Source organism: Medicago sativa, chromosome 8 (assembly GCF_051527215.1).
Source record: "Medicago sativa cultivar Bolivia chromosome 8, Bolivia_mono, whole genome shotgun sequence".
Classification (NCBI taxonomy): domain Eukaryota; kingdom Viridiplantae; phylum Streptophyta; class Magnoliopsida; order Fabales; family Fabaceae; genus Medicago; species Medicago sativa.
In genome coordinates, this window is record NC_140756.1 from 11,392,099 (window position 1) to 11,416,772 (window position 24,674).

Consider the following 24,674-nt stretch of genomic DNA (forward strand, 5'->3'; position numbering starts at 1 on the left):
TCTTATAATTAAGAACGGGGTAATAAGTAATAACTAGACAACATGTTATACATGTACGTAATTTGAAATAAATTTAACATTATAATCATGAATCTCATTCACATTTGACTAGCGATATAAGTTATGCAGCTTCTTTATATCCATCTAGCTTCATTGAGTCACTTTGAGTATCCTTTAATGGCATCATATATTGATCTAAATTAAATTAGGTAACTGGTTTGATACCCAAAAGTGGTCAGAAATGGTCCCCTTATTTTTAAGAGACCAAGAATTCCAACAAATTAGTAATTTATATAAACTCCATATTGACCAAATGTTGCAGTTCATCTGGATCCGGTTCTTTATCTTCCTCCCTAGATCCACAACCTTCCACATCTATTTGGGGAAGACTTGTATCTGAATCTCCAAAGATGTGTGTGTGTTTTTTTTTTTTACTTACTTTTCTTAGTGTTTAAATTTGAAGATCTTGAATCTTCTTATTTTTATTTAATCTGTATATTTTAATGCAGAATCCAAACATTGACTTGGCTGGTGATGTATACAAAGCTTGTCTTTCCAGTATTGTAATGTTGTTAAGCATTTTAAACTTTTTTTTCCTTTTGTTCTCCTTAAACTATTTAGCAATCAGTATTTGTTATTTTTCCTTTTGCTCTCCTTAAACTATTTAGCAATCAGAGTATTTGTTTTTTTTTTCCTTTTGCTCTCCTTAAACATTTCATCAAATACTTAGAGTGCAAATTATACATAAACCCTAAAACTAAAAACTATAAAATTTCTAATTTAAGAGGAAAAAATGTAACATATAAACTTAAAATGTTAATGTTACTTGATTATAAAAACTAACTTGTTATTGGAGTGTTGAGTGATTTAAACTTGAAGAAAAATTGGGGGGTTTGGTTGATTTGAGAGTTTTTAGAGATTTTAGATGTGAAATGAAGAAAAATGAGAAACCAGTTGGTATGAATTTTTTGGCATAGGGTGGAGGTTCACTAGTCACGTTACTGGAAACAATAGAGGGTGTGGTTAAAGGGCCGTTCCGGTAAAATCGGAGGCCATGTTCAAATTATAAAAATGGGCCCCTATGGCAAAACAATATTTTTAAGCAATAGTAATCATCTTCCTTCAAAAAAAGCAATAGTAATTATCTATTTAAGTTGTAAATAACATAACAAATAGTCATTCTTATTAAGTGAAAGTAAGTTTATATGGGAAGGACTAACTAACTTGTGTTGAACTTCACTAACCACTAATTGTTTTAATATTAAAATTTGGGTTCATGTTTCATAATAAAAAGAAACACCAAAAACTTAAAAAGAATCATCACTTTGTTTAGTGCAAAATGGGTCTTAAGTATATTGGTTGTTGTTGCTTAAATAAAATGTCTTTGTTATCTAAATAGTGACAAACTAATACTAATATCGAAAAAAAATAGTGGCAAATTAGTACTAGCTTGCATGATTAAACTTAAAACAATAGAAAAAATACTAATTATTTACCGGATTTAATTTACGTTGTTAATGGAAATAGATGACAAAAATTTCAAGATATATAGTAGTTTTATACATTCATAGTTAACTCTGAAATGCATTTTAAATTGCAATGACCTAGTAGTTGTGTATGTAATTGAGACTTTTATATTTGGTTCAAATTCATACAAATGCTCAGGATTGAACCTCAAGACCGATGACTCAAGTGCATTCTATTTTACCACTAAACTATTCCAAAATGTCTATTAATTTTTTATATTTCATTATATATACCTAACACTTTTGAGTGCTATATTAATTTGTATTTTTTTTATTAGGGTTGTGTTAACCGGTGACCCCGGGGTACTGGTTAAGGTATCTAAAAAAGGAAAAATTAAATTAAAAGTAACACTTTTTTTACTTTTGATACATTGATTACATAATTTTCAATGCAAAAGATACTATATTTACTTTCTTAACCAGTGTCCCGGGGGCACCGGTTAACATTTCCCTTTTTATTATATATACTTAACACTTTTGAGTGCTATATTAATTTTTATTTTTTGAAGCTATTAAGATTGCGAGGTCGGGCACCTTAGCTCACCTTGCACATGCCAAGGGCCGGGTGGTAAGAGCTGTGAGAGCGGTAAGCGTCTGCTTATCGAGGACGGCGATGAATTGAAATTTGATAACTCAGCCTACGTATCCTTGTACACATATATTTCTTACTTTAGATGTAATATTATATATTTTTTATATTTATATTCTTTTATGAGTATTTTTGCGACCTTAACCAACTTGCGATTTAGATTTTTCTATTCTACAAAGTAGTTTAAGCTCTTCTTTGAATTTAAAAGACTTAGAACTGGCACAAAGCATAAGAAAAGCATGGGAAGAGGGCTTGAAGAAAAGCATTATACATGATTTTCCAAGGTGCAATCAATTTTATTTATACACGTAACTAATATCTAATTTGATTGAAGTGTTAAAGTTCCTATTTGTGACACTCATTCTATAGGAAGAAATTGGATGTGAAAACCATGTAGTTCATTCGGTAGAATACATGTTGTGTTATGTTCATTTTTGTGAGTTTTCAAAGAGACGTGCAAACATTTACATTAAGTATAACTTGTATAAGACATTTTAATGCTAACATTCTCAACAAACTTCCATGAATTAAACTTAAATTCCAACAAAATAAATACACAGCTACATAATAATGATGCTACCTAAATATAATCTTATATCAAAAATCAAATTCTTGAGAATATCTTCAGGCTCAGCAACGTAGCATCCATCTCAATCCTCGTGAACATGCGGTGCGGGCGAAATACGGAGAACATGCTCCTCACGGAGTCGTCGTCTGTGAGCATTATCTTGTCGGACTGCAATAACCCGGAACGTCCATATTGAACGTCTTCCGCCCTCCTTGTGTCTTCGAGGTTGAGTCCTTGGTTGATTTCATTCAGTTTATCCTCCATATCCTTTAACGTGACATCGTCCTGAACCTTGAACAAATAAGGGTGTTCACCGTTGAAGCATACTTGAGCGCTGAACAAATTGTCCATTGTTTCATATCTACACCATAAGAAATTAAACATTCAATGAAAAACTCATTCAAACATTTCATCAAACACTTAGAGTGCAAATTATACATAAACCCAAAAACTAAAAACTATAAATTTCTAATTTAAGAGGAAAAACGTAACATATAAACATAAAATGTTAATGTTACTTGATTATAAAAACTAACTTGTTATTGGAGTGTTGGTTGATTTAAACTTGAAGAAATTGGGAGGTTTGGTTGATTTGAGAGAGTTTTTAGAGATTTTAGATGTGAAATGAAGAAAAATGAGAAATGAGTTGGTGTGAATTGTTGTATGATCTCTATATACACGCCGCGTGAGTTAACTTGTGTTGGATGTAGGTTGTATTCCAACGTGAGTTACGTCACGTTGGGATTAACACTTGCGCCCATGGGGGTATTTTGGAAAGTTCGGTTGAAAGTGAGCAATTTCTGTTGTGAGAAGAGCAATTTTCCAGTTGTAAAAGTGGTTCAACCATGTGATTGATGGGCCGACTTTCAAAGGGAAGGCCAGGGTTATTGGGCCGATTAGATAATTTGTAATCCGGACAGTCAGGATGGATTCTTATATTTAACCCTAAATCTTAAAAACAGTCAATCCGCAGCTCCATCTCCACGCTGTTCCTTTGTCGGCCGCCAGTCCCAGCATGAATTCCTGTTTATCAAAGTTATTGCGGCCATCACACCGCAGGATCCTCAAAATCTCCTCCTCCTCAAAGATGATGACAACAACCCGCACTCTCCAAGGTTGTGAAAAACCCCAATCTCCCCTCAAAGTTATTGTGGATGAATTCCTAAAAAACTACGTCCCTCCTAAAAATAAAATACAAACCGTACCCTCCTTCTTGCCGCCATCATATTTCGAGGAAGATGATTATTTTTTTGATGATTATGATGATTATCCCGCTTTCCTTCCAATGATCCCCCTTCTCAATCGCGTCATTCACCGTTTTAAATCAATTGAAAATGTTATCGCAAAGTTACACTCTTACAATCTTTATGAATCTGACCCAGATTCGCATTCGTATATGTTTTTAGTCTTGTTAAGGCTTTTGTCGCATGCAGGTAAACACGATGTGCTCCTTGATGCTTATCACCACATAGTAAATTATTGTGACTTTGTTCCAAATACTTTTGCTTCAAATCTACTTATGGATTCTCTATTTACAACTGGTCAGTCCCAATCTGCTTTTTCTGTTTTCAAACAAATCTATTCCCCTGATTTTTTCACTTTTGACATTGCACTTTTTCACCTTTCCCATCTCAACGATATTGCCAATATTTCACATGTCCTTACACACATGTTGAGGATGCCTTGTTATCCTAGCCATGATACTTTTAATAAACTTTTGTATTCCTTTTGTAAAATGGACGCCATACCGCAAGTGAATCAACTCTTGGGTCTAATGGTAGTTAAGTTAGGGTTTGAAATCTCTGTCAATGTTTGGGCTGTACTAGTTACTAAGTTTGTTAGGGAGAGGAGTCTCAGTCGAATTGATGCCATGATTTCCCAAGGTTTTGTACCAGATGAAGAAGGTACTTCTTCTGCTATGATGCAAATACATGATACATTTTGTGATCTTCTCTATTCAGTTTGTAAAATGAATGCCATGCCGCAAGCCTTCCAAATTTTTGGTCTAATGGTTCATAATTTAGGGATTGATTTCTCTATCAATGTTTGGACTTCACTCGTCACTAAATTCATTCAAGAGGGTAGATCGGGTGCTTTGCTAAATCAAATGTTTTCAGAAGGTTTTTTGCCTGATAAAGGTAAGTCTGTTGCAAAAGTTTATGCAATATGTGATGAAGTTGCAACTGCTGCAACATCTGGTGTGTTTCAAGTTCGTACTTTGGATTACTGTGACTATCAAACATCCCCGCTTTTTAGTTTACAAACTGAGGTTCATTCACGAGGCTTAGCCACATAAATTGTGAAATATGGTGAAACAGACAGACTTTTTGAGCTATTCCTCAACACTACCCTTATATTTATTTTTATGTTCTATTTCAAATAAATAATTACTCAACTTGGTGTAGTTTATATTTTGATGCCATTGCACTTGGAGTTTATATTTTAATGTTATTGGTTTCGAATTATTTTTGCTATTTATGTATTGTTTCATGGTTTCAAATTGCGGTATGCAATTGCGACCACAATATTGCTTTCGCAGCAGCGTCTGCTACAACATCGCACCTCAATATGCTTGTTAACCATTACTAGCTTTATTAGCATTCTACTTTTGAGTATTTGGAAACATCGTAGTATTATAAAACTTTGTAACAATTCTACAAGAGTCAGGCGTTGACACCAAATCTCAACCCTCCATTTAAAGTTTGATCAAAGGCTCTTAATTCTCAATTAATGGTCCTCTAGAAATGGCCAAATTTATTGATGCACTGAATGTCACTATTTATTTTTATTTTCGGCAATCACTCTTTATTAATCGTATATTATTCAGTGAAATCTTGTTTGTGCTCGCCGATCTCAAATTACACAATTAATCCTTATTTGCTCATGATTTTTTCTTGTTTCAGCAAATTGATTTTTTTTACACAATATTATTGTTCAGTCATTGAAAAAATCAAATTGAAAACATTGTCTACATCTCCTTGCCCTCTTGGCTAATAGTTCGTACAGCAAAGATAATTTTTACCAAATTCATGATAACCATGATAATTTGAGAGGAATATAGTGAACGTAGGACTGTGTTAGATGGGTTTGCTTCTATCTATCAGTTTATGTGCTTAACAAAGATTGAATTCGGTTCAAAAAAATAAATACTCCTGGGATTGTATCGTTCAAAATTAATTGAATATATATAAAATTAATTGTATGATTTTGATAAATTGGAAAACCCTTTAAATTGAATTGGGGCCAATTTCTCAAGTCAAGAGAAAAATCAAGAAATTTCTTTACAAGGTATGAATAGATGTGATTGTGTAATTGAGATTTGAGAGGAGAACGAATAGACTTTCAGATCAGGAGGAAAGAGTTTGCTCAGCAGGGAAATCAAGTGAAAAAGGCTCACGAGAATAAATTTAATAAGCAATTATGTACCTTTGGATTAAATAGATAAACGGTCAAGATTTGGTGTCAACGAATTCGTTGACACCAGGTGTCAACGTATCCTAACTCATTCTACAAATGTATCATGGTTTAAAGTTTTGTTGCTACTATTGTTTGGAAACGTTCAATTATAAACAGTGGATCAATAACTATTTATCGCAACAACACGTCTACGCTATTGCGGACTGTGTGTTCTAATAAACAACAAATAGGTGTGCTGATGCCACTTTGTTTAAGGGGAAAAACCGGCCCCAAGGAGGGTAAAATGATGCCGCTTTATCAACTAGCAACAATTGATAGTATAAGAGATTACAACTGTATTTTTTATCCTTGCAAGTTGCAAAGAATGAGAATTTCAGTAACCAAAATCTTTGGACAAAAGCCAGATCATTGAAATATTGTGTCTATGTACCATGCAATAATGCAACGTTTTCACCCGTAAACTATACATCTTGAGTTCTTGATCATTTTTTTTTTTTTGACAATAATTTAAAAAATTATTTGGATAAACATTTTTTAGACAATTATTCATTAACGGGAATTTCAATAATTAAAATTATTAGACAATTTGTACCAATTTTTTTTTATTAGACAATAGGTACGCCATTAAAATAGCGTTTATGCACCATTCCAAAATTTTATAATGCCCAAGTCCTTGAATGTATTATCTTATTATAAAAAAAATTAAAAAATAGCATTGAATTACAAATCCATGCTATTGCACGGTTTAGTTTATAGTGCAACGTGTCAAGAAAATGGTTTAGAAAAGCTTGCATTTCTATTTATACATTTGAGGAAAAACCTCAAATTTATAGTATATATATAGAATACGTGTCATGCCAATACCATGTCGGACATAAACATGTTGGATACCATAACAAACACACCTTTAATATGAATTGTTGGTGTTACACATACAATCAAAAGAAAATTATTACAAATGTAGTTGCACTCAATCCTAGAAACTCCTATTTTTAAAATCAGTCATTAAGCTGACATTAAGCTGACAAACTATGACAATGAAGTTCCGAAAACTAAAGGGGAAGAAGTAAGGAAATGTTTGAAACCCATCTTCAACAGTCGTTATTTGCTTTGTGCAAGGAATACCTTCATTCTAAAAGCTCTGTCAGCAAACTCCGTAAGTTGAACTCAACCACCTTTTTGTTTATTTCATCGTTTATTTCATCATCTTGGTCGCTACCAAGTTGACCAACATATACTAAATCGGGGTTTCTGCTGAGTTCACCATCTTGGTCACCACCAGCTGCATAACTAGTCTTGAGATGGCTGCCGTGATAGCTTCCTGGGACACCATAGTCACCACCACCAAACCCAGGATGCGGCTTTTCTATAGCATAGTTCACTCGTACCATCCGACCATATAGATCCTGTGACAACACAATTTTAGATACTACAAGAAACATTGCCAGCATTTTCAGTTTAACAAAGCAGCAAAATGAGTCGATAGAAACAAACAGCAACAATTCATTGATGGTGAAATTGTAATACACACTGCCTTGTAAAATTTTGGCCAAATATCTCTGAGATTCATCAAAGTTAAATGTTTGTAATTAAAAAAAATTACACCAAATTGGTTATCTAAGTCAATATTTTGACCATTACCATCTTTTCATCAAACTCAGTTAAAAAGTGTGCATGTGCACGTTTAAAGCTAAGTTGGTGAGTTCGAATTTACTGCTCTCAAAACTGTAGTTCAGTGTATTATTTAGTATAGGTTTGAAACAAACTTAATCAATTGATTTATAATGTCAATAGTTTTTCCTTAATGTGCGTGAAACAAACAAGTATGCTAATTAATACAAGATAGAGAAAGTACATCTTTCAAATACTTAATCTAATTCCATTTTGAAAGAATTTTCATGGTTACTCTGATATTACTCCCTCCGTTTCAAAATGAGTGTCACTTTAGTCAAAAAAAAATTGTTTCAAAATGAATGTCACTTTACATTTCCAATACAACTTTAATTTTTTTCTTCCAACTTTACCCTCAATAAATACTCCAACTTTTCTCTCACACAATTTTCAATGCAACTTTAATTTTGTGTTTTTCTTATAAAGTAAGGGCAATTTAGTAAAAGCGTTATATCCAATGATTATTTCATTCCATTTATTAATCTGTGTGCCAACGCCTAAAGCGACACTCATTTTGAAACGGAGGGAGTATATTTTTTAAATGTATACTAGAAAAGATCTAGAACAAAGAATCAGTAACACACACACACACACACACACACACACATATATATATATATATAGTTTCTGGTTTAAAAAAATATCTTTATCTAAATAATTACAATTGCTTCCTCCAAGTATTGAACATTAAGTGATGAAAACTCTGAAAAAATTCTTAAAATAAGGCATTAAGTCATGATTACCATATGAATTGGTGAATCTTATAATTTAGCAAGAACAAATCATCACAAAAGTTGATAGGCTAAAGTATTATTTTGATCCCTTAACTATTTAATTGGTTTAGATCCCTTAACTAGTTTTTGTTCTGTTTAGGTCCCTTAATTATATTATGTTACACACAATGGCCCCTACTGTGAGTTTTTAACCACAATTGTCTATGGACCAACATTGTAAGTGGTCCACCAAAGACTTCATTTTTTTTTTATTTCGATCATTTGATCTTTTTTTAAAAAGAAAAAAATTGGATTTTGCAGGGTCTATTGTATCTAAAAGTTAACCTCCCACAACTAATTATTTTTACATTTCTTCAACTTACTCTTTTTCCTCACTTTGTCTTTGTTTTCATCATTACCTTCAGCAAACGAACCCAGAAAGAAATTGAAAAAAAAAAATTAAAAAAATCAAAAGAAAACAAAAGCTTCACTCTCCTCTTTCATGGTCTCTCTACTCTCCCACACAACACAACGCTACTAATAAAATAGAAAAAACAGTAAAGCATCATGTGATCCCTCTCTGAAACCAATGTCTCAAATTAAGTCTCTACTAGATGCACCACAAAACTACCTAGGTTTGAAACTTTCTCAAAAACATGCTCACCTCAAATCCAACCTCGTAAGCATTGTGTTATTAACAATATACCCAAATCTCCAATTACATCATCACTAGATGTTGGAAGTGCTTCAAGATTGTCAATTTCAGTAACCATGAAAGGGAATTTCACAAGACAACGAATCACGCTCATCTTCTCCAACGCTTTAGGAACCGTTGGCTGGCACTAATTCTTTTCGCGTTGATTAATAAAATTGAAACCATTTGGGTTCTGTACCAACAACAATTCATATATTGAAAGAGATGGTGAAGAGAGATGGAGCTAAGAGTGGCTTGGATATTGAAGTATCGTTCTTTGTTTTCACAATGATTGAATTGAGACAAACTGGAGTTTGGGGATTTGTTTTTTCAGGTTAGGTTAGATTGAAGGTTTTAAGATGAAAACACAAAGAATGAGACTGGTTAGATTTTTTTATTGATTTACTGTTTTTTCATGAATTTTATGATGAAGGTTAAAGATGATAATGATGAAGATGAAGAATAGTAGGAGGAGGAGGAGAAGGAGGGAGGAGAATTAAGAAATGTAAAACAAAAATTAAGTGTTAATGAACCAAGTTGTTTGGGCTCCAGTGGCAATGAGCACCTTCCAGGGACGTACCCGCGGAATACCGGGTTCGATTCCCAAGGGGCACAACGCTTGGTCAGTGTGCATGACTCTACGCAAGAGCCGGATTAGTCGCCCACCATTGGTGGGTCGAAAACCGGTGCGAAAGCCAAAAAAAAATTAAGTGTTAATGGCACGTAGTAAGATACTGCACGATCAAATGGTTTCTTTTATGAAAAAGATCAAATGTTTAAAATTAAAAAAATAAATAATAATAATAATAATAAGGTGCTTGATGGACCACTTACAATATTGGTCCATCCTACACATTTGTGGTTAAAAACTAATGGAACCGACAAATGCTAGTAACAAATATATAACTAAGTGGCCCAAATGGAACCAAAACCAATTAGGCAACCAAAGCGAAACCAATTAAAAAGTAAAACGACCAAAAGAGTAATTCAGCCAATCAAATAATACCTGGTTTTTCATGGCCTTAATGGCAAGATTCATGGTCTCAAGGGCAGCCGATGCCTCCTCGGCTGTTGCAAAAGTTACGAAACCAAAGCCTCGAGGCATTCCTGTTTTACGATCCATGATAATCTTTGCTGGAGGAACATTAAAAACAACCAGTAGTAGGGTATAAATCAATAATCACCATATTATGAAATACATTTTTTTGACACAACTACCATTTTTCTCGTTGTCATATAAACATTCATTGTTGCTTGCCATTTTGCCACGCATGACAACTGGTGCCAATTACACAACTAGAATTGTAAATTAAGAGAGGAACAAAGAATAAAATCAAGTACACCCACACAAGAAACAATAGCATACAGAAGTATAAATACGAGATCTTCAATTTCATTAAAAAAATTCATTTTATCAGCAAAAAAAAAAAATAACCACTCAATCAACTCATATATGAAATTTAGGGTTAAATATACTTTTAATCCTGCCATTTAAGCAATTTTGAATTTCCAACATGTAAAAAGAAATTGGATTACAACCTAGTAAATCAAGGATTCTTCTCTTTTAGACCTTGAAAACATCAAATATGAGATTAAAGGTACTTTCGTCTCCTGCCATTTGTGCAAATTCTAGTTTACCCCTTTCCAAATCATCTATTTAGTAAAGTAAGATGCCTCGAAAGTCTAAAGTTAAGAATCTTTGAACTACAAGGTTGGCCTCCTGAAATAAAAACAATTATAAGGGTAAACTGGAATTTGCTCAGATGACAAAGGGCAGAAGTACATTTGGATCTAAAATGAACATCATATTAGTTTGCTTTGTCTCACTATGTTATGTTATATTCAGAAGGGGATATTTAGGGGGACCAAAATCGCTAGATTGTGATACTTAGGGGCCAAAACTGCAATTAAGTCTATTCAGAAACCATTTAACAGTAATTACCATCGAGAACTTCCCCGTATCGAGCAAAATGATTTTGGAGACGGGTTTCATCAGTGTTATCTGAAAGGCCTGCATTATGATTAAAACTTGAAAAAATTGTAGCCACATTCCATTTAGATAATTCAACATGATAAACTAACATACCTCCTACAAAAAGTTTTGCAGATGACATGGATCTGGTTGCTTGAAATACCGAAAGAGTAGACATAGGTGAATCATGATTCACAACAAAATTCTTCCCCATTTTACGAAATAATGCCATTGCTCAAACCTTAAAAACATCAAACCACGGAAAATCTCCGTCTCAAATTAGAGTTACTAAGAATAATAAATGTGGTTAATAAGGATATATTAGCGGAAAAAAGATGTTGCATTGGTATACAATAATTTGAGACAGAATAAGAAAGAATGGGGACACCCTATTTGAGACAGAGTGAGAATCACCTAATTTCACATGTGATATGATATGACCACCTAGTGTAGTGGTTAAAGTTCCGAAAACCTAACTTGTAGGATGGACGATTTCATCCTCAGATCAATGATCCGCAGGTCAGGCTTACATGCAATTGGGTTCTAAATGGGGTTGTACTGTTATACATGTCGTCATCCTATCCTAGAGTTCCATTTCAAATTACCAAGAAAAAAAAATTAAAATGTTATAAGTGACGACTAGTTGTCAATAGCGGCCTCGCCGCCTGCTATAGCGGATTTTTCGTGCCCAGCCGCGTCGGAGCTGTGTAAAAGTGAGAAGCTACTGCTACGGTTGATATAGCGGTGCTCGGGCATGAGCGGCCGCTTCACCCATCTGCGGGCAAGTTCAATATCTCACAGCAAGATCCTACCTATTGGGGTAGTAAGTTCTTACGGAAGACATGGGGCGCAGCACCAGCTGTGGCACAACTAACCAAAACAATTTTTATAAGCTAATACCTTTCTTTGAGGAGTATGGGTCGATTTCGAAAATAACAATGAAAGAGAAGATAAAAGTAGGAAAAGAGACGAACCAGAAAACAAGTGTGGGGCGGCGGCGGGTGCCGATGGTAGAAAATGATTGAAGAAAACTAGGGTTGATGTTTTCCTTGACACAAGGAAAAAAAAAATAACCTCCCTTTTGATATTTATTTATTTTTATTTTTTTAAGAATTGTTTTTGATAGTTATAACTTATAAGTGGTTCAACAGTTCCCTCAAAAAAAAAAAAAAAAGTGGTTCAACAGTGTGATTGATGGAATTCTGCTCTTTACCTCTGCTCATTTCTAATGTAAATAACCAAAATGCCCCTACGTAATTTAACTCACGCTGCATGAGTTAACTCACGCTGCGTGACTAAGTCACGCAGAAAAAAAACACACTAAAACTCAACGTGAGTTAACTCACCTTGGTTTTGCTTCATTCAATTTAACACACAGTGAACACCCATGATTTTTGAATGGTTGCTTTCATATAAAGAGTACATGACAATCATGAGTATATATGTATTTTGCTATTCTTCCTCTTTGATCCCCTCAATATATAGACTCCTAGTTCTATACCTGTAATTATACACCACTGTGACATTACTATAAAACTTAGTTTTGAATTTTTGTTTGTTTGTTGCCGACATGGAAGAGGAAGGAAAATTGTTTAATTTATGATAACTTGCATAGTGGTGAAGGTTATAGTCTTATTAGGAAAAGAACAAAAAATTATGATGAAAATAAGGGAATAAGGTGGCCCCCTACTGTGTGTGCGAATGTGTGATAAAACATTGATCAAACAAAACCAGCGTGAGTTAACTCACGCCGGGTTTTAGTGTGTGTTTTTTCTGCATGATTTAAGTCACGTAGCGTGAGTTAACATGCGTAGGGGTATTTTGATCATTTAATTTGGGAATGAGCAAAACCGTTTGAGTAAAGAGCAGAATTCTGATTGATGGGCTTGATGGGCCGACTAGATAATTTGTGGAAGAAGATTTCTTTTTTGACATTCATTGTGTCTTAGTAATATAAGTAAATGACCAAAAAACCCAGCGGCAGTTAAGACGTGTTTTTTATATATAAGTCAGCGGTAGTTAACTAACAAACACATTAGAACTTTTTTTTCCTTCTTATTTATTTTTTGTTCTTTTCAAATATTCATGTTATTTTTTTGGTCCATACTTTTAGTATAAAATAACAAAGCTCTAACAATAAAATTATAATTACTTCGTAAAAAATTAATACAAAACAAATGTTATAAACACTTTTTTCTCTTGAAAAAAAAATTGAGTATTTTTTCCTCGGGGCCTCTTTTTATTTTTAGAATCGGACCACAAATTTCTTAGGAACGGCCCTACAAATAACACATCTCAATACGTAAGCGGTCCTCCAGATATATGGTCAGTTTGGATCTTGATTCCTGAAGAAAAAAATTGAAATATGCCCTTACATATTTTTTTGGCCTTGGGGTGTTGTGCTGCATGTAGAAAGAAGGGTTAATACACCTTTTGGTCCCTGCAATATGGCGAAATCCAGTTTTAGTCCCTGTAAAAAAAAAGTTTAGATTATGTCCCTGTCATTTGAGATTCTTCAACTTTTGGTCCCTCCTCTAACCCAGTCAGCAGAATCTGCACATGTGGCACGCTGACTGTGTATTTATTTTAATTTTTTATTTTTGTTATTGTGCCACGTGGCATTTGTAATGATTTTTTTAATAAAAAATTCTTTAAAAAATAAAAAACGAAAAAAAATCTTAAAAAATAAAAAAAATTATAAAAATTAAAAATAATGAAAAAAATCTGAAAAAATTATGAAAAAAATCTTAAAAAATTTAAAACGAAAAAAAATCTTAAAAAATTTTAAAAATATAAAAAAATCTTAAAAAATAAAAAAAGTCTAAAAAATAATGAAAAAATTTAAAACGAAAAAAAATCTTAAAAACTTTTAAAAATATAAAAAAATCTTAAAAAATAATAAAAATTCTTAAAAATTTATAAAAATCTGGAAAAATTTAAAAAATCTTAAAAATAATAAAAATTCTTAAAAATTTATAAAAATCTGGAAAAATTTAAAAAATAATAAAAATTCTTAAAAATTTATAAAAATCTTAAAAATTAAGGAAAAATAAAAAAAATCTCGTAAACTGAAAAATAATGAAAAAATAAAAAAAAATCTGAAAAAGTTAATATGTATCGAAATTTTCGAAAATTATGTATCGAAATTCTGAAAATTTTGAAAAATATGTATCGAAATTCTGAAAAATTCTCGAAAAATATGTATCGAAATTCTGAAATTTCTGAAAAATATGTATCGAAATTCTGAAAAACTTTCGAAAATTATGTATCGAAATTCTGAAAAATATGGATCGAAATTCTGAAAAATTTTCGAAAATTATGTATCGAAATTCTGAAAATTTTGAAAAATATGTATCGAAATTCTGAAAAATTCTCGAAAAATATGTATCGAAATTCTGAAATTTCTGAAAAATATGTATCGAAATTCTGAAAAACTTTCGAAAATTATGTATCGAAATTCTGAAAAATATGGATCGAAATTCTGAAAAATTTTCGAAAATTATGTATCGAAATTCTGAAAAATTCTCAAAAAATATGTATCAAAAATCTGAAATTTCTGTCAAATATGTATCGATATTCTGAAAAATCTGAATCGAAATTTTACGAGGTTTTTTAAATTTTTCCAGAATTTTTTTATTTTTCCTTATTTTTTCTAGATTTTTTTAGATTTTTTAAGATTTTTTTTCGTTTTAAATTTTTTAAGATTTTTATATTTTTTTCATTATTTTTTAAGATTTTTGAATAAATTTTCTAGATTTTTTTTATTTTTTTAGATTTTTTTTTCGTTTTAAAATTTTTAAATTTATTTTTCTAGATTTTTTTTCATTTTTATTAATTTTTTAATTTTCCAGAATTTTTAATATTTTTTTCAATTTTTCAATTTTCCAGATTTTTTTATTAATTTTCAGATTTTTTAATTATTTTTCATTTTTCCAGATTTTTTTTCAATTTTTCATTTTTCCTGAATTTTTTTATTAATTTTTCGGATTTTTTTTATTTTTCCAGAATTTTTTAATTTTTTTTTAAAAAAAATTGAAAATGCCACGTGTACCCCCATAAAAAAATAAAAAAAAATTACACAGTCACCCTGCCACGTCAGCAGATTCTGCTGACTGGGTTAGAGGAGGGACCAAAAGTGGAAGAATCTCAAATGACAGGGACAGAATCTAAACTTTTTTTTTACAGGGACTAAAACTGGATTTCGCCCATATTGCAGGGACCAAAAGGTGTATTAACCCTAGAAAGAATCACTTACATTTTTTAATTTTAAATTATCTTCTTACATACACAATTTTTTTTTTGTGGTGGTCAAGGTTTGAACCCCGAACCTTGCATATATTATGTATTGTTCTTGTCAACTGAGTTAAGCTCACGACGACATCTCCTTGCACAACTAAATATCATATATAATTTTTTTCAATGACTAAAAAACATTGTAAATTATCATATAAGAATATAAAAAAGTTAATGCTAAAGATGAATTTGATTTGATGTCTACAGGAAATTTAGGAAATTTGCCCTTGATTATTGTCCCAGCTGTATGTAAACAAAGAGGCAACCCTGTTTGTCATAGAAATGGACTTGCTTATACTTCTTCATCAATGGCAGTACGATACTGAATTAATGCATATTTATTTAAATCAACAGCGAAATTGTCTTAATGCATATTTATTTAAATCAACAGCGAAATTGTCAGAATCAGTAATACTGAATGCACATTTCGTCAGAATCACGATAATCAACTATAGTCCATTGATAGGTTAACTAGAGCTATTAATTTGGTCAAAGCTAATTGGAGTTAGTTACTCCAACTAATTTCTATATATAGGAACACACATTGTATCATTTCAATTATTCATTCTTTTAACAATCTATTCATTCTACTATAAATTTCTATGAGTATCTCCCACGTGAATACTCCTATGATTGCTTTCTTGCTCATCACTATGATCGCTTAGTGGTATCTTCCATTCGATTCCATGATTACCAACACAGAGGAGTACTACAATTTATAACTTAAACAAAATTACAATGTCACCATCGAAACATCCACAGAGGGAGAGTATACTTTAATGATTAAATTGATAGTTTATTCAAAAAGATATTATACATATTTGGTCCATCTCTTAGTGGTATCGACATTTCATAATAATGTTGAACTAATTTTTGTTGTTTTTTTCTTTTCTTCTTTTTCAGATAGGAACCATTTACATTTGGTCAATTGTGTACAACATTTGTTCGCATATATTCAAGCAAGATTTCCAATGAAGTTAAAGTTGATGATTCCATGATTAGCTCAAATTCTGCATTAGAAAATGATCCAGAAAACATTTCAAAGGATAGATCACACAACGAACATGTGAAGCAATTTGAAATTGAATGTACAAATTCTAATGGACAAGTAAAGGTAGCTTTATATAATTAGATTATGAAAGCATTGTATTTATTTGATAGAAGTTATTACGATCTTATATTTTCAAGAATTTTACATAGGTATCAAAAAAGGAAAAGATTATGAAACAAGTAAAACTATTAGCAGAAAAGATGAAATTGAAGGCATTATTTGCACCAGCCACAATTGGAGCGGTATGTAAAATTTCTTCCTTATTGTTTCTCTTTGTTTTTTTCTATAATTTTTCATTTAACCCATTCCTCATAGAGAAACTATAGTTTAGATCAACACATGAACATAATTCGACAAATTTCAACTTTGTGTTTAAATACTACGGTATATTTACAAAATTAACAAACTAACTTAATTTTATACTTAACTTATGACATTTAAGTTGAAATATAATTAAACTTCAATTATTTGTTAACATATTTTCTTTGTTTGTAAGCAGCTTGTTGGTTTAATAATTGGCGTAGTTCCTATATTTCGAAAACTGTTGATTGTAAACAATGCTCCTCTTGGTGTTGTCCAAGACTCTGTAGTCATGGTAGGGTAAGTATTCTAAAATTGGTCAATATATCCACTGCATCCATATTTTGTTATTATTAGGTAACAAAACTAGAACTAGGTTAGTATACTTTGCGTCAGTGTAAAAACGTTTTACAATGTCAATAAGTTACTACTCGTATTATTAAAAAAGTTTTGTACATAACTACTTTTAAAATAATTCATTTTATTGGTTTTGATTTACTAACAGTATATACAAATTAAACTCACAAAATTATACTTCTTTTCTTTGATTTGTAGGGATGCAGGCATTCCGGCAATGACCATATTGGTTGGAGCAAATCTTATAAAGGGTAACTAATTTTATTTTATTTTGTCAAAATTTAGTAGTTTATTTGAAAATGAATGTGACAACAAAATTGAGATTTTTTTTTTGTTTTCAGGTTTAAAAGGATTAGGAAAACAAGTTCCAATTGTTGTTGGCATAATTGTGGTTAGATTTATTATAGTCTTGCCAGTAATCGGTATAGGAATTGTTAAAGGTGCTATTCATTTTGGCTTGATCCATCCTGATCCACTGTATCAGTTTCTTCTACTGCTTCAATTTGCTCTTCCACCTGCAGTAGCCCTAAGTAAGTTGTTTATGAAACTTAAGAATATTTGTTTTTAGAAATAATTATGTCATATTCCTAAAATTAGTTTTTTACTTACTGGTGTTTTTTTTTTTTAATAGGGAACAAATAAAATTTATTATATGTGAATTGTGATTGAGGCCAATTTTACTAACTATAGCATAAACTCAAACATTATAGTTTAATGATTTATCACTATATTGTTGAATGACTCCATTTTTCACTATAAGCTTTAAATTAGTTGTTATTAATAAATATCACTCTTTTCTAAACTTGTTTGCATATTTAGTATTTTTTGCTCGATTTTCTGTCTCTAGAAGATTTGAACTTTTTTTGGTTGAAAATGCACTTACTTTATTAATGTTACAGGTACAATTACTCAATTATTTGGAGTTAGTTAGGTGAGTGCTCAATTATCATATTGGCAACTTATTCTTGTGCTGCATTTTCACTTACATTATGGAGCACATTCTTTATACTTTAATTATTTTAAATTGCAATGCTTTAAGTATATTATTTCTAGATGTAATCTATATATAGTATACCTAAATTAGGAGTGATTTTAGGCAAACATTTTTTTTAACTATATTATTAGTGGGAAGTATTTGCTTAGACAAACAATCTTAATAAATAAAAAGTGTGAAAAACGTATATTTATATGACAACTACATTTTTTTTTTTTGAGGAAAGGATAGCTCATTTCATTTCATCCATAATAAGAGAGTGAATACAATAAGGTGGATGATAGAAATACTGGGACTAGCATGTAATATAGACGCTCTAGCAAGACTATGAGCGACTCTATTAGCTTGTCTCCTAATAAAAGCTAGAGTATAACTAGCATTAGATGAGAGTAGAGTCCTACAAGTAGACAATAAACTTCCAAGTTCGTTCACATATAAATTGTTGTTGAGGACAGCATTCGCAACTACCTGACAATCAGTTTCGAAAGCAACTCGATTAAAGCCCTTGTCAAGAGCAATTTGAATGGCTTGTTGAAGAGCAGTAGCTTCACATTCGGCTGCTGTTGCAACATATGGAAAAGTCATGGAGTGAGCTTGGAGAAGACGTCCAAGGTTATCACGGAAACAAATACCGACACCAAATTGACCTTCAGCTTCAAAAAGAGCACAATCCACATTGCATTTGATCCATTCTGTCGGCGGTTTAGTCCAAGTTCGATCAACAATTTGCGCATCAGTATTAAGACGGTTGCACCACATATAGTCTTGAACCGTATCTAAAGCTAAAACACAAGATGCTTTAGCATTAACAGATTTTTGTTCCCACAAGCATGCATTACGGGCGCGCCAAATACTCCACAAAATAGCCACAAAACGTGAACGGTCTTCCACATCAAGAGTTGCAAGAATGGTAAACATTATATGACAACTACATTTATCTATCACAGAAAGTTGAGTATTTTCTGTTAATTATCCCTTTTTTTTTAGAATTTTATATTTTTCTAAATGACTTTTGTTTTACTTTTTGGATATTAATATGCAACAAATCGATGCACAAAATCATAGGTTTTTGTTGAGCTTGTTCAGTACCAAGCTTACTAGCATGATGAGGAGAATGAGAGGAAGTGTTATCATTACGAGTGCCCAATGTTTATGTCATTTTTTTTAGTTGCGCTTTATTCATTACTATATTTTTTGATTTTTTTTTTTGAAACTTTAGTATACAAGTAGTATAGATTTAACCAAAACTGATGCACATGACCTTTGAAGAAATGTACTCTAATTTTTTTGAAAAAAGAAAAAGAAATAGGTTTGGTTTGCATTAGAATTAAAGAAAGATTATAGTATGGAGGAAGCGATGTTGGTGATTGCTATACACGCTCATGCATTGGTCAATTTTGCAAGAAAAAACCATACCTAAATATGGATTCTGATAGGTTTTATGAGTAAAGAAAACCTACCAGAAGATAGATAGATTCCAGTATGTGTGTTGGGGTTGGGGGAGATTAGCATCAATGTTGTTTTGTCCCTAAAAAGTCATATTGCTACTATTGGGCTACTATATGAAGAACTAAGATACGGTGAGATTGGACAAGGAATTTTGATGGTATGGTACACCCCCACCTTTAACAAGAATGCCATTATTTTCCTTTTTTGATGAGTGGATAGTTATTTAACTAGTAAAATTCCATAAAAATTTCACATTAAAGGATTAATTTACGAGTTTAAAGACTGTTATAAAAAGATTGTAATGTATGTTGGATTGATTTTACATATGTTAGGCGGCTAACCAAATTTGGGTGTGATCATCTCAAAGTCTCAAATTTAATTATCCATGATGTCAATTTTGATAGATTAGATTGACTTCATAAAAAAAAAATCTCTAAAAGATATTTTCAAGCCTTATATTTAGATACAAAGCTAAATAGTGTCGGGTTGATGTTCTTGTTCTGGCATATTCATTTAATTAAAGGTTATTCTAACAACAGTGCAACCAATAAAAGACAATATTTTTGTGACAACTTTTGGTATAATTTTTCAACTTTTTTTTTTTAAGATGAGAGAGAGTTATCCTAAATGATGATACAACCATCATTTCTCATAATTTAATTATAGTCAACAGTACCTATATTATTGATCTTAAGATGAAAAATCCTTCATATTTCAAATTAACATTCCACATAGGGTTGGGAATAGGCCAGGCCGGCCTACAGGGGCCTACGGCCTGGCCTGTTTTGGCCTGGCCTGTTTAGTAGATAGGCCTAGGCTTAGGCTTTTTAAAAAGCCTGTTTAGTTAAATAGGCCAGGCTTAGGCTTTCAGAAAAGCCTGTTAAGCCTAATAGGCTGGCCTATTAATACTATTTATTAAAAAATGTTTTTTTATATTAAAATAATTGCATATATTAAAAATATAAATATATTTTTCTCTATCTAGTAGTCCCATAATAGGCTTTGTTGTTATAGACTTTTAAGTAGGCTTTAATCTAGTTAAAATTTACTTGTAGTTAAATAGGCTTTTAAGTAGGCTTTAAGGCTTGTTTAGCTTATTTAGTAGGCTAAATGAACTATTTGATGGCCTTAATATAAAGTAGGCCTGTAAGTAGGCTTTCAGGCCAGTCCTGGCTTTTAAATAGGCCAGGCCAGGCCAAGAAAAACGGCCTATGATAGGCCATAGGCCAGGCTTAGGCCTGTAAATTTTTTCGTAGGCCAGGCTCAGGCCTATCAAAGCCTGGCCTGGCCTGGCCTATTCCCATCCCTAAATTTCCACACTTCTATGCTGAGCAATCATATTTTACTTCAGTGATAATTTCGCTAAAGTTATAGTTTATAGCACAAGCCACATGAAGACGGTGCACCAAAGGGTAAGTAAAAGTGGAGCAGAGGAATAAGTTGCAAACATGATAAGTGAGCATTCACTTTGACCAACTCCAAGCAAGTAAAAGTGGAGCAAAGGAATAAGTTGCAAACATGATAAGTGAGCATTCACTTTGACCAACTCCAAGCAATTGATTTTAAATGTTTTTTTTTGAAGAAACAAAAATGAATTATATTACCAAAATCAACGTAATTGTTGGAGCACAAGACGTGCCATAACAATCACGGAAAGAGCAACATCCTGTCAAATTACAGCAGAGTCAATCGATGCCCATACATAAAAGCAGACTCGACCACCAATTATGAGTACAAAAATTAAAGACCACATTACTAACTTTCAACCACCACAAGGTATGAGATTTTACTTTATCTAGCAAAAGTGGCATAGAACTTTGACGGTTCCTAAATAATCTATCATTCCGTTCATTCCATAAAACCCAAACACACTGAAGCCAAATCAAATGGAATAAGGATCGACGGGATTTCAAGCCACCTGCATATTCAATAAATTGCATAAAATGATCTGAAATAGCAAGAGAATCTACCCTTTCAACACCAAGCCAAGCCCGCACCATAGGCCACAATGCGCCAAAAATTGGGCAAGACAAAAACATATGAGTCACATTTTCAACATGCCCACACCCTGTAACACAAAACCGAGCTTCCATAGGTAGAATTCCACGATCTGCCAAATTGGATTTTGTAGGTAATCGATCCCTCAATAGCCGCCAAGCAAGGATTGAAACTTTAAGAGGAACCTGTTTATGCCAAATTAACTCCATATTTTGATGAACATGAGGTTGTTCCTGTGATGTCAACATATCATACACACCACGAACAGTATAGCCTCCAATCTGATCCGGTAACCACAACCACCTATCACTTTCTGATTCCTGCAAAGAGATTGTTAGTAATAAATCCCTACACTCCTCTACCAAGTCCTCCTCCCACACCCATAAACGATGTCGCCACTGCCACACTCCCCTACCCTCCTCCACCCCCAACAAGAACATGTTCCTTACTGTGATTACTTTATTGACAGTTAAGTCATATAGTCGCCTAAAGCGCTCACACAACGGAACACTACCACACCAGCAATCTCGCCAAAAATCTGTTGTGATTTTAAATGATTTAGTTTTATAGAATTAGTTTTGGGTGAAACTGATTTAAAAGTAAACTAATTTATGTTTGTATACATTTATAAAAAATGATTTTTATGAACATATGTTTGAAAAATTGGGTTTAAAATTACTTTTGTTTGTGTATATGTCACTAAAGTCAAGAATTGATTCTATGTTAGAGTAGAAGCTAGACATATTAGCTTTTTAGTACTATATATACACACTACATAGTAATAATTTGATAAATACATGAGGAATCAAGTAATAATAATAATAATAATTGTAAAGTATGATAAATAAACAACTTACTAATGGATACTGCAGGAGGAACAACATAGTGAAGTAGTAAAACAAATTGATATAATGGATCAGAGTTTATCAAGCTGAAAGGAGCTGCACCTTTCACAATGCATATACCTATTGCTGGCAATGCAATATACATTACCACTATAATGCCAACAACTAGTGGAACTTCTTTCCTAATCCTTTTAAACCTGAAAATCATTCCCTCACATTCATTTTCAAATTTAATTGACAACTAAATTGAATTTAAACACAACATATAGATTAAAAAGAAAGTTGAAAATTTCATTTCATTGTGATAATTGATTCATTACCCTTAAGAAGATTTGCACCAACCAATAATATCATTGATGGAATGCATGCTTCAATTCCCTGAAAATCAAGAAAATTGCTAAAGGGAGTATATAATCTATTAGAATAACTATATATTTTAATATAAGGACTAAATTGTCATGCCTTCATAAATTTGTTTAGATGCATTTTTTACACTCTTTCAAAAATATTGGTGACAATTATCTTATCATTTTAGTAGAGAATAGTAGGAATAAAGTATATACTACTTTACGTAACTAAGTTTTTTCATTAATATAATAACTTAATAGATGTTCCCATGTGTATAACTCAATTGGTAGACATTGTATTATATATGAAGTGGCCGGGGTTCAAGCTCGAATTTCCCACTTACTTACCTTAAAAAAGTGAAATTCTAACTACGAGACTATTTAAAAAAAAAAAAAACCAAATAGGAGGTAGATGATACTCACCCCACATAGCTATAGAGGTTTGAACGACATGGAGATGAGCACTTTGACCAACTAGTAGTTTTCGAAATTGAGGAACTATACCAATTATTACTCCAAAAATCTGCATGAATATATTCTTAAATCAAGATCACATTGTCTCTCTTAAGCTTTAGTGTATAACAATCAACTTGTTGATGTTTGTTTAAAGTAGACATTAACATTAACTCAAGCATTTCAAATGAACTTAGTGCTAGAAGTTAGTTTGAATAAACTTCTCTCTAAACACTTCAGAAAAATTTGTATACCATTTCCTTTTTATTACTTGATTAAAAAATAATCAGAAAACTAATGAGAAAACAATAATAGAATTATGGACGTACCGATCCCCACAATGCAGGTGCAAATAGTTCCTTCAATTTGATTTTGTCGCATAATATTTTCAGATGTTTCATAATGTTTGGCTTTTCTAGTACCTGTGAGACACTTGAAAGTATAAGACCTTCCTACCTTCCTTCTTTTAAATAATTAAATTAAATCCTTAGTGCATGATGACATGCCATTTTGCATTCAATTCACATTATCATTTCTACAATACAAGAAACTTTACATAAAGTAAATTATATACTAAGAGCCAAATTGAAAGAAAAAAAAAAGTAAATTATATATTAGAAAATACACCAACCTCTTCTTGACCATCAATCACTTTACATTCTACTTGAAGTTGATCAATATGACCATTAGACAATGATTCTTCCTTAATTGGGGTCAATGCTCTTATGGAACATTTAGAAAGGTTTTTTGGATTATTAATTTCTTCAAATTTTGTGGATTCATCAAATTTGACAACCTTGGTCTTAGGTGTATATATGCGGAGAATGTTGTACACAATAGACCAAGCATAAATGTGTCCTACCTGCAAAACAAGAACCACATTTAAAGTAAAAGTTTTAAATAGTTTAGAAATCTCAATTAATTCAACTATACATAAATTTTTCAAATGATTGGAGTTAGTGTCATACTGCCATTGTTAGAGAAGTAAATGCTAGTCATTTATGGTAGCAAAAATCTACGTCTCCAAAAGGATGACTTCTTCCCTTACAGATAGCTGGAACTATGATAAGAGGCAAATAGCCCAGATTTCCTGCATACATCAATATGCACACAAACATAACACATGAATATAATCTAAATAACTTTAAAACAGATGAAAAATCACGATCATTGTCTAATGACAATCAGAGCATAACAATAATTTTTTCTTTTACAATAGATAAAAAATTCTCTCAAACTCCCCACGACCATCGGTAAACCCACGCTCTCCAAGCAAATACATAAGCATATCTCACAACACGTTAAAATAAGAGTATAAGAGAAAAATAAATAAAGTCAAATACAAGCATAAAGAGCTTCCGACTGGTGCATCTTGTGACAAATAACTATAACCCATATTATAGTCTTGGTCTTCCTCTTCCTTTACAAGACTAAGCA

General features: G+C 32.0%; 3 protein-coding genes, 1 long non-coding RNA gene and 1 pseudogene across 8 annotated transcripts; 2 read left to right on the plus strand and 3 right to left on the minus strand.

Moving 5' to 3' along the window:
- The first annotated feature begins 3,647 nt into the window (after positions 1-3,647).
- Positions 3,648-5,092, plus strand: LOC146896936 (uncharacterized). Its single transcript, XR_015024232.1, has 2 exons — positions 3,648-4,587; positions 4,708-5,092. It is a non-coding gene; the product is annotated as an uncharacterized LOC146896936 (long non-coding RNA).
- A 1,876-nt stretch (positions 5,093-6,968) lies between these two features.
- Positions 6,969-12,206, minus strand: LOC146896937 (glycine-rich RNA-binding protein 4, mitochondrial-like). 4 transcript variants are annotated; one of them, XM_085739422.1, is made up of 5 exons: positions 12,125-12,206; positions 11,265-11,391; positions 11,121-11,180; positions 10,185-10,312; positions 6,969-7,506 (listed from the first exon to the last, which is right to left on the minus strand). In XM_085739422.1, the coding sequence occupies exons 2-5, from the start codon at positions 11,380-11,382 to the stop codon at positions 7,228-7,230; spliced, it is 585 nt and encodes a 194-aa protein (XP_085595548.1). In that variant the 5' UTR covers positions 11,383-11,391; positions 12,125-12,206; the 3' UTR covers positions 6,969-7,227. The 4 variants fall into 4 exon arrangements, with proteins under 4 accessions (XP_085595548.1, XP_085595547.1, XP_085595549.1 ...); XM_085739421.1 differs by having other exon boundaries at positions 11,121-11,189; XM_085739423.1 differs by having other exon boundaries at positions 11,121-11,189; positions 11,565-12,206.
- A 1,309-nt stretch (positions 12,207-13,515) lies between these two features.
- LOC146896938 (protein PIN-LIKES 3-like) lies at positions 13,516-18,165 on the plus strand (annotated as a pseudogene).
- Positions 18,166-18,382: 217 nt separating this feature from the next.
- LOC146896939 (uncharacterized) lies at positions 18,383-19,063 on the minus strand. Its single transcript, XM_085736363.1, has one exon. It carries the CDS (start codon positions 19,061-19,063, stop codon positions 18,383-18,385), a length of 681 nt encoding a protein of 226 aa, XP_085592489.1.
- A 2,133-nt stretch (positions 19,064-21,196) lies between these two features.
- Positions 21,197-24,253, minus strand: LOC146896940 (protein PIN-LIKES 3-like). Of its 2 annotated transcripts, XR_015024233.1 has the most exons (6): positions 24,206-24,253; positions 23,869-24,099; positions 23,567-23,659; positions 23,208-23,307; positions 22,758-22,815; positions 21,197-22,634 (listed from the first exon to the last, which is right to left on the minus strand). XR_015024233.1 is itself a non-coding variant. In XM_085739426.1 (5 exons), exons 1-5 carry the CDS (start codon positions 24,209-24,211, stop codon positions 22,808-22,810), a joined length of 438 nt encoding a protein of 145 aa, XP_085595552.1. In that variant the 5' UTR covers positions 24,212-24,253; the 3' UTR covers positions 22,644-22,807. The 2 variants fall into 2 exon arrangements, 1 of the variants encoding a protein (XP_085595552.1); XM_085739426.1 differs by lacking the exon at positions 21,197-22,634 and having other exon boundaries at positions 22,644-22,815.
- Between the last annotated feature and the right edge of the window lie 421 nt (positions 24,254-24,674).

Coding starts and splice junctions, on each gene's coding strand:
- LOC146896937 (XM_085739421.1), bottom strand. CDS start 11,382: ATGGCATTATTTCGTAAAATGGGGAAGAATTTTGTTGTGAATCATGAT. Junction 11,190..11,264: donor TGCAAAACTTTTTGTAGGAG/GTATGTTAGTTT, acceptor ATCATAATGCAG/GCCTTTCAGATAACACTGAT. Junction 10,313..11,120: donor ATACGGGGAAGTTCTCGATG/GTAATTACTGTT, acceptor ATGTTCCTCCAG/CAAAGATTATCATGGATCGT.
- LOC146896939 (XM_085736363.1), bottom strand. CDS start 19,063: ATGTTTACCATTCTTGCAACTCTTGATGTGGAAGACCGTTCACGTTTT.
- LOC146896940 (XM_085739426.1), bottom strand. Junction 23,660..23,868: donor TGATTGATGGTCAAGAAGAG/GTTGGTGTATTT, acceptor AGTGTCTCACAG/GTACTAGAAAAGCCAAACAT. Junction 23,308..23,566: donor CACCTGCATTGTGGGGATCG/GTACGTCCATAA, acceptor ATATTCATGCAG/ATTTTTGGAGTAATAATTGG.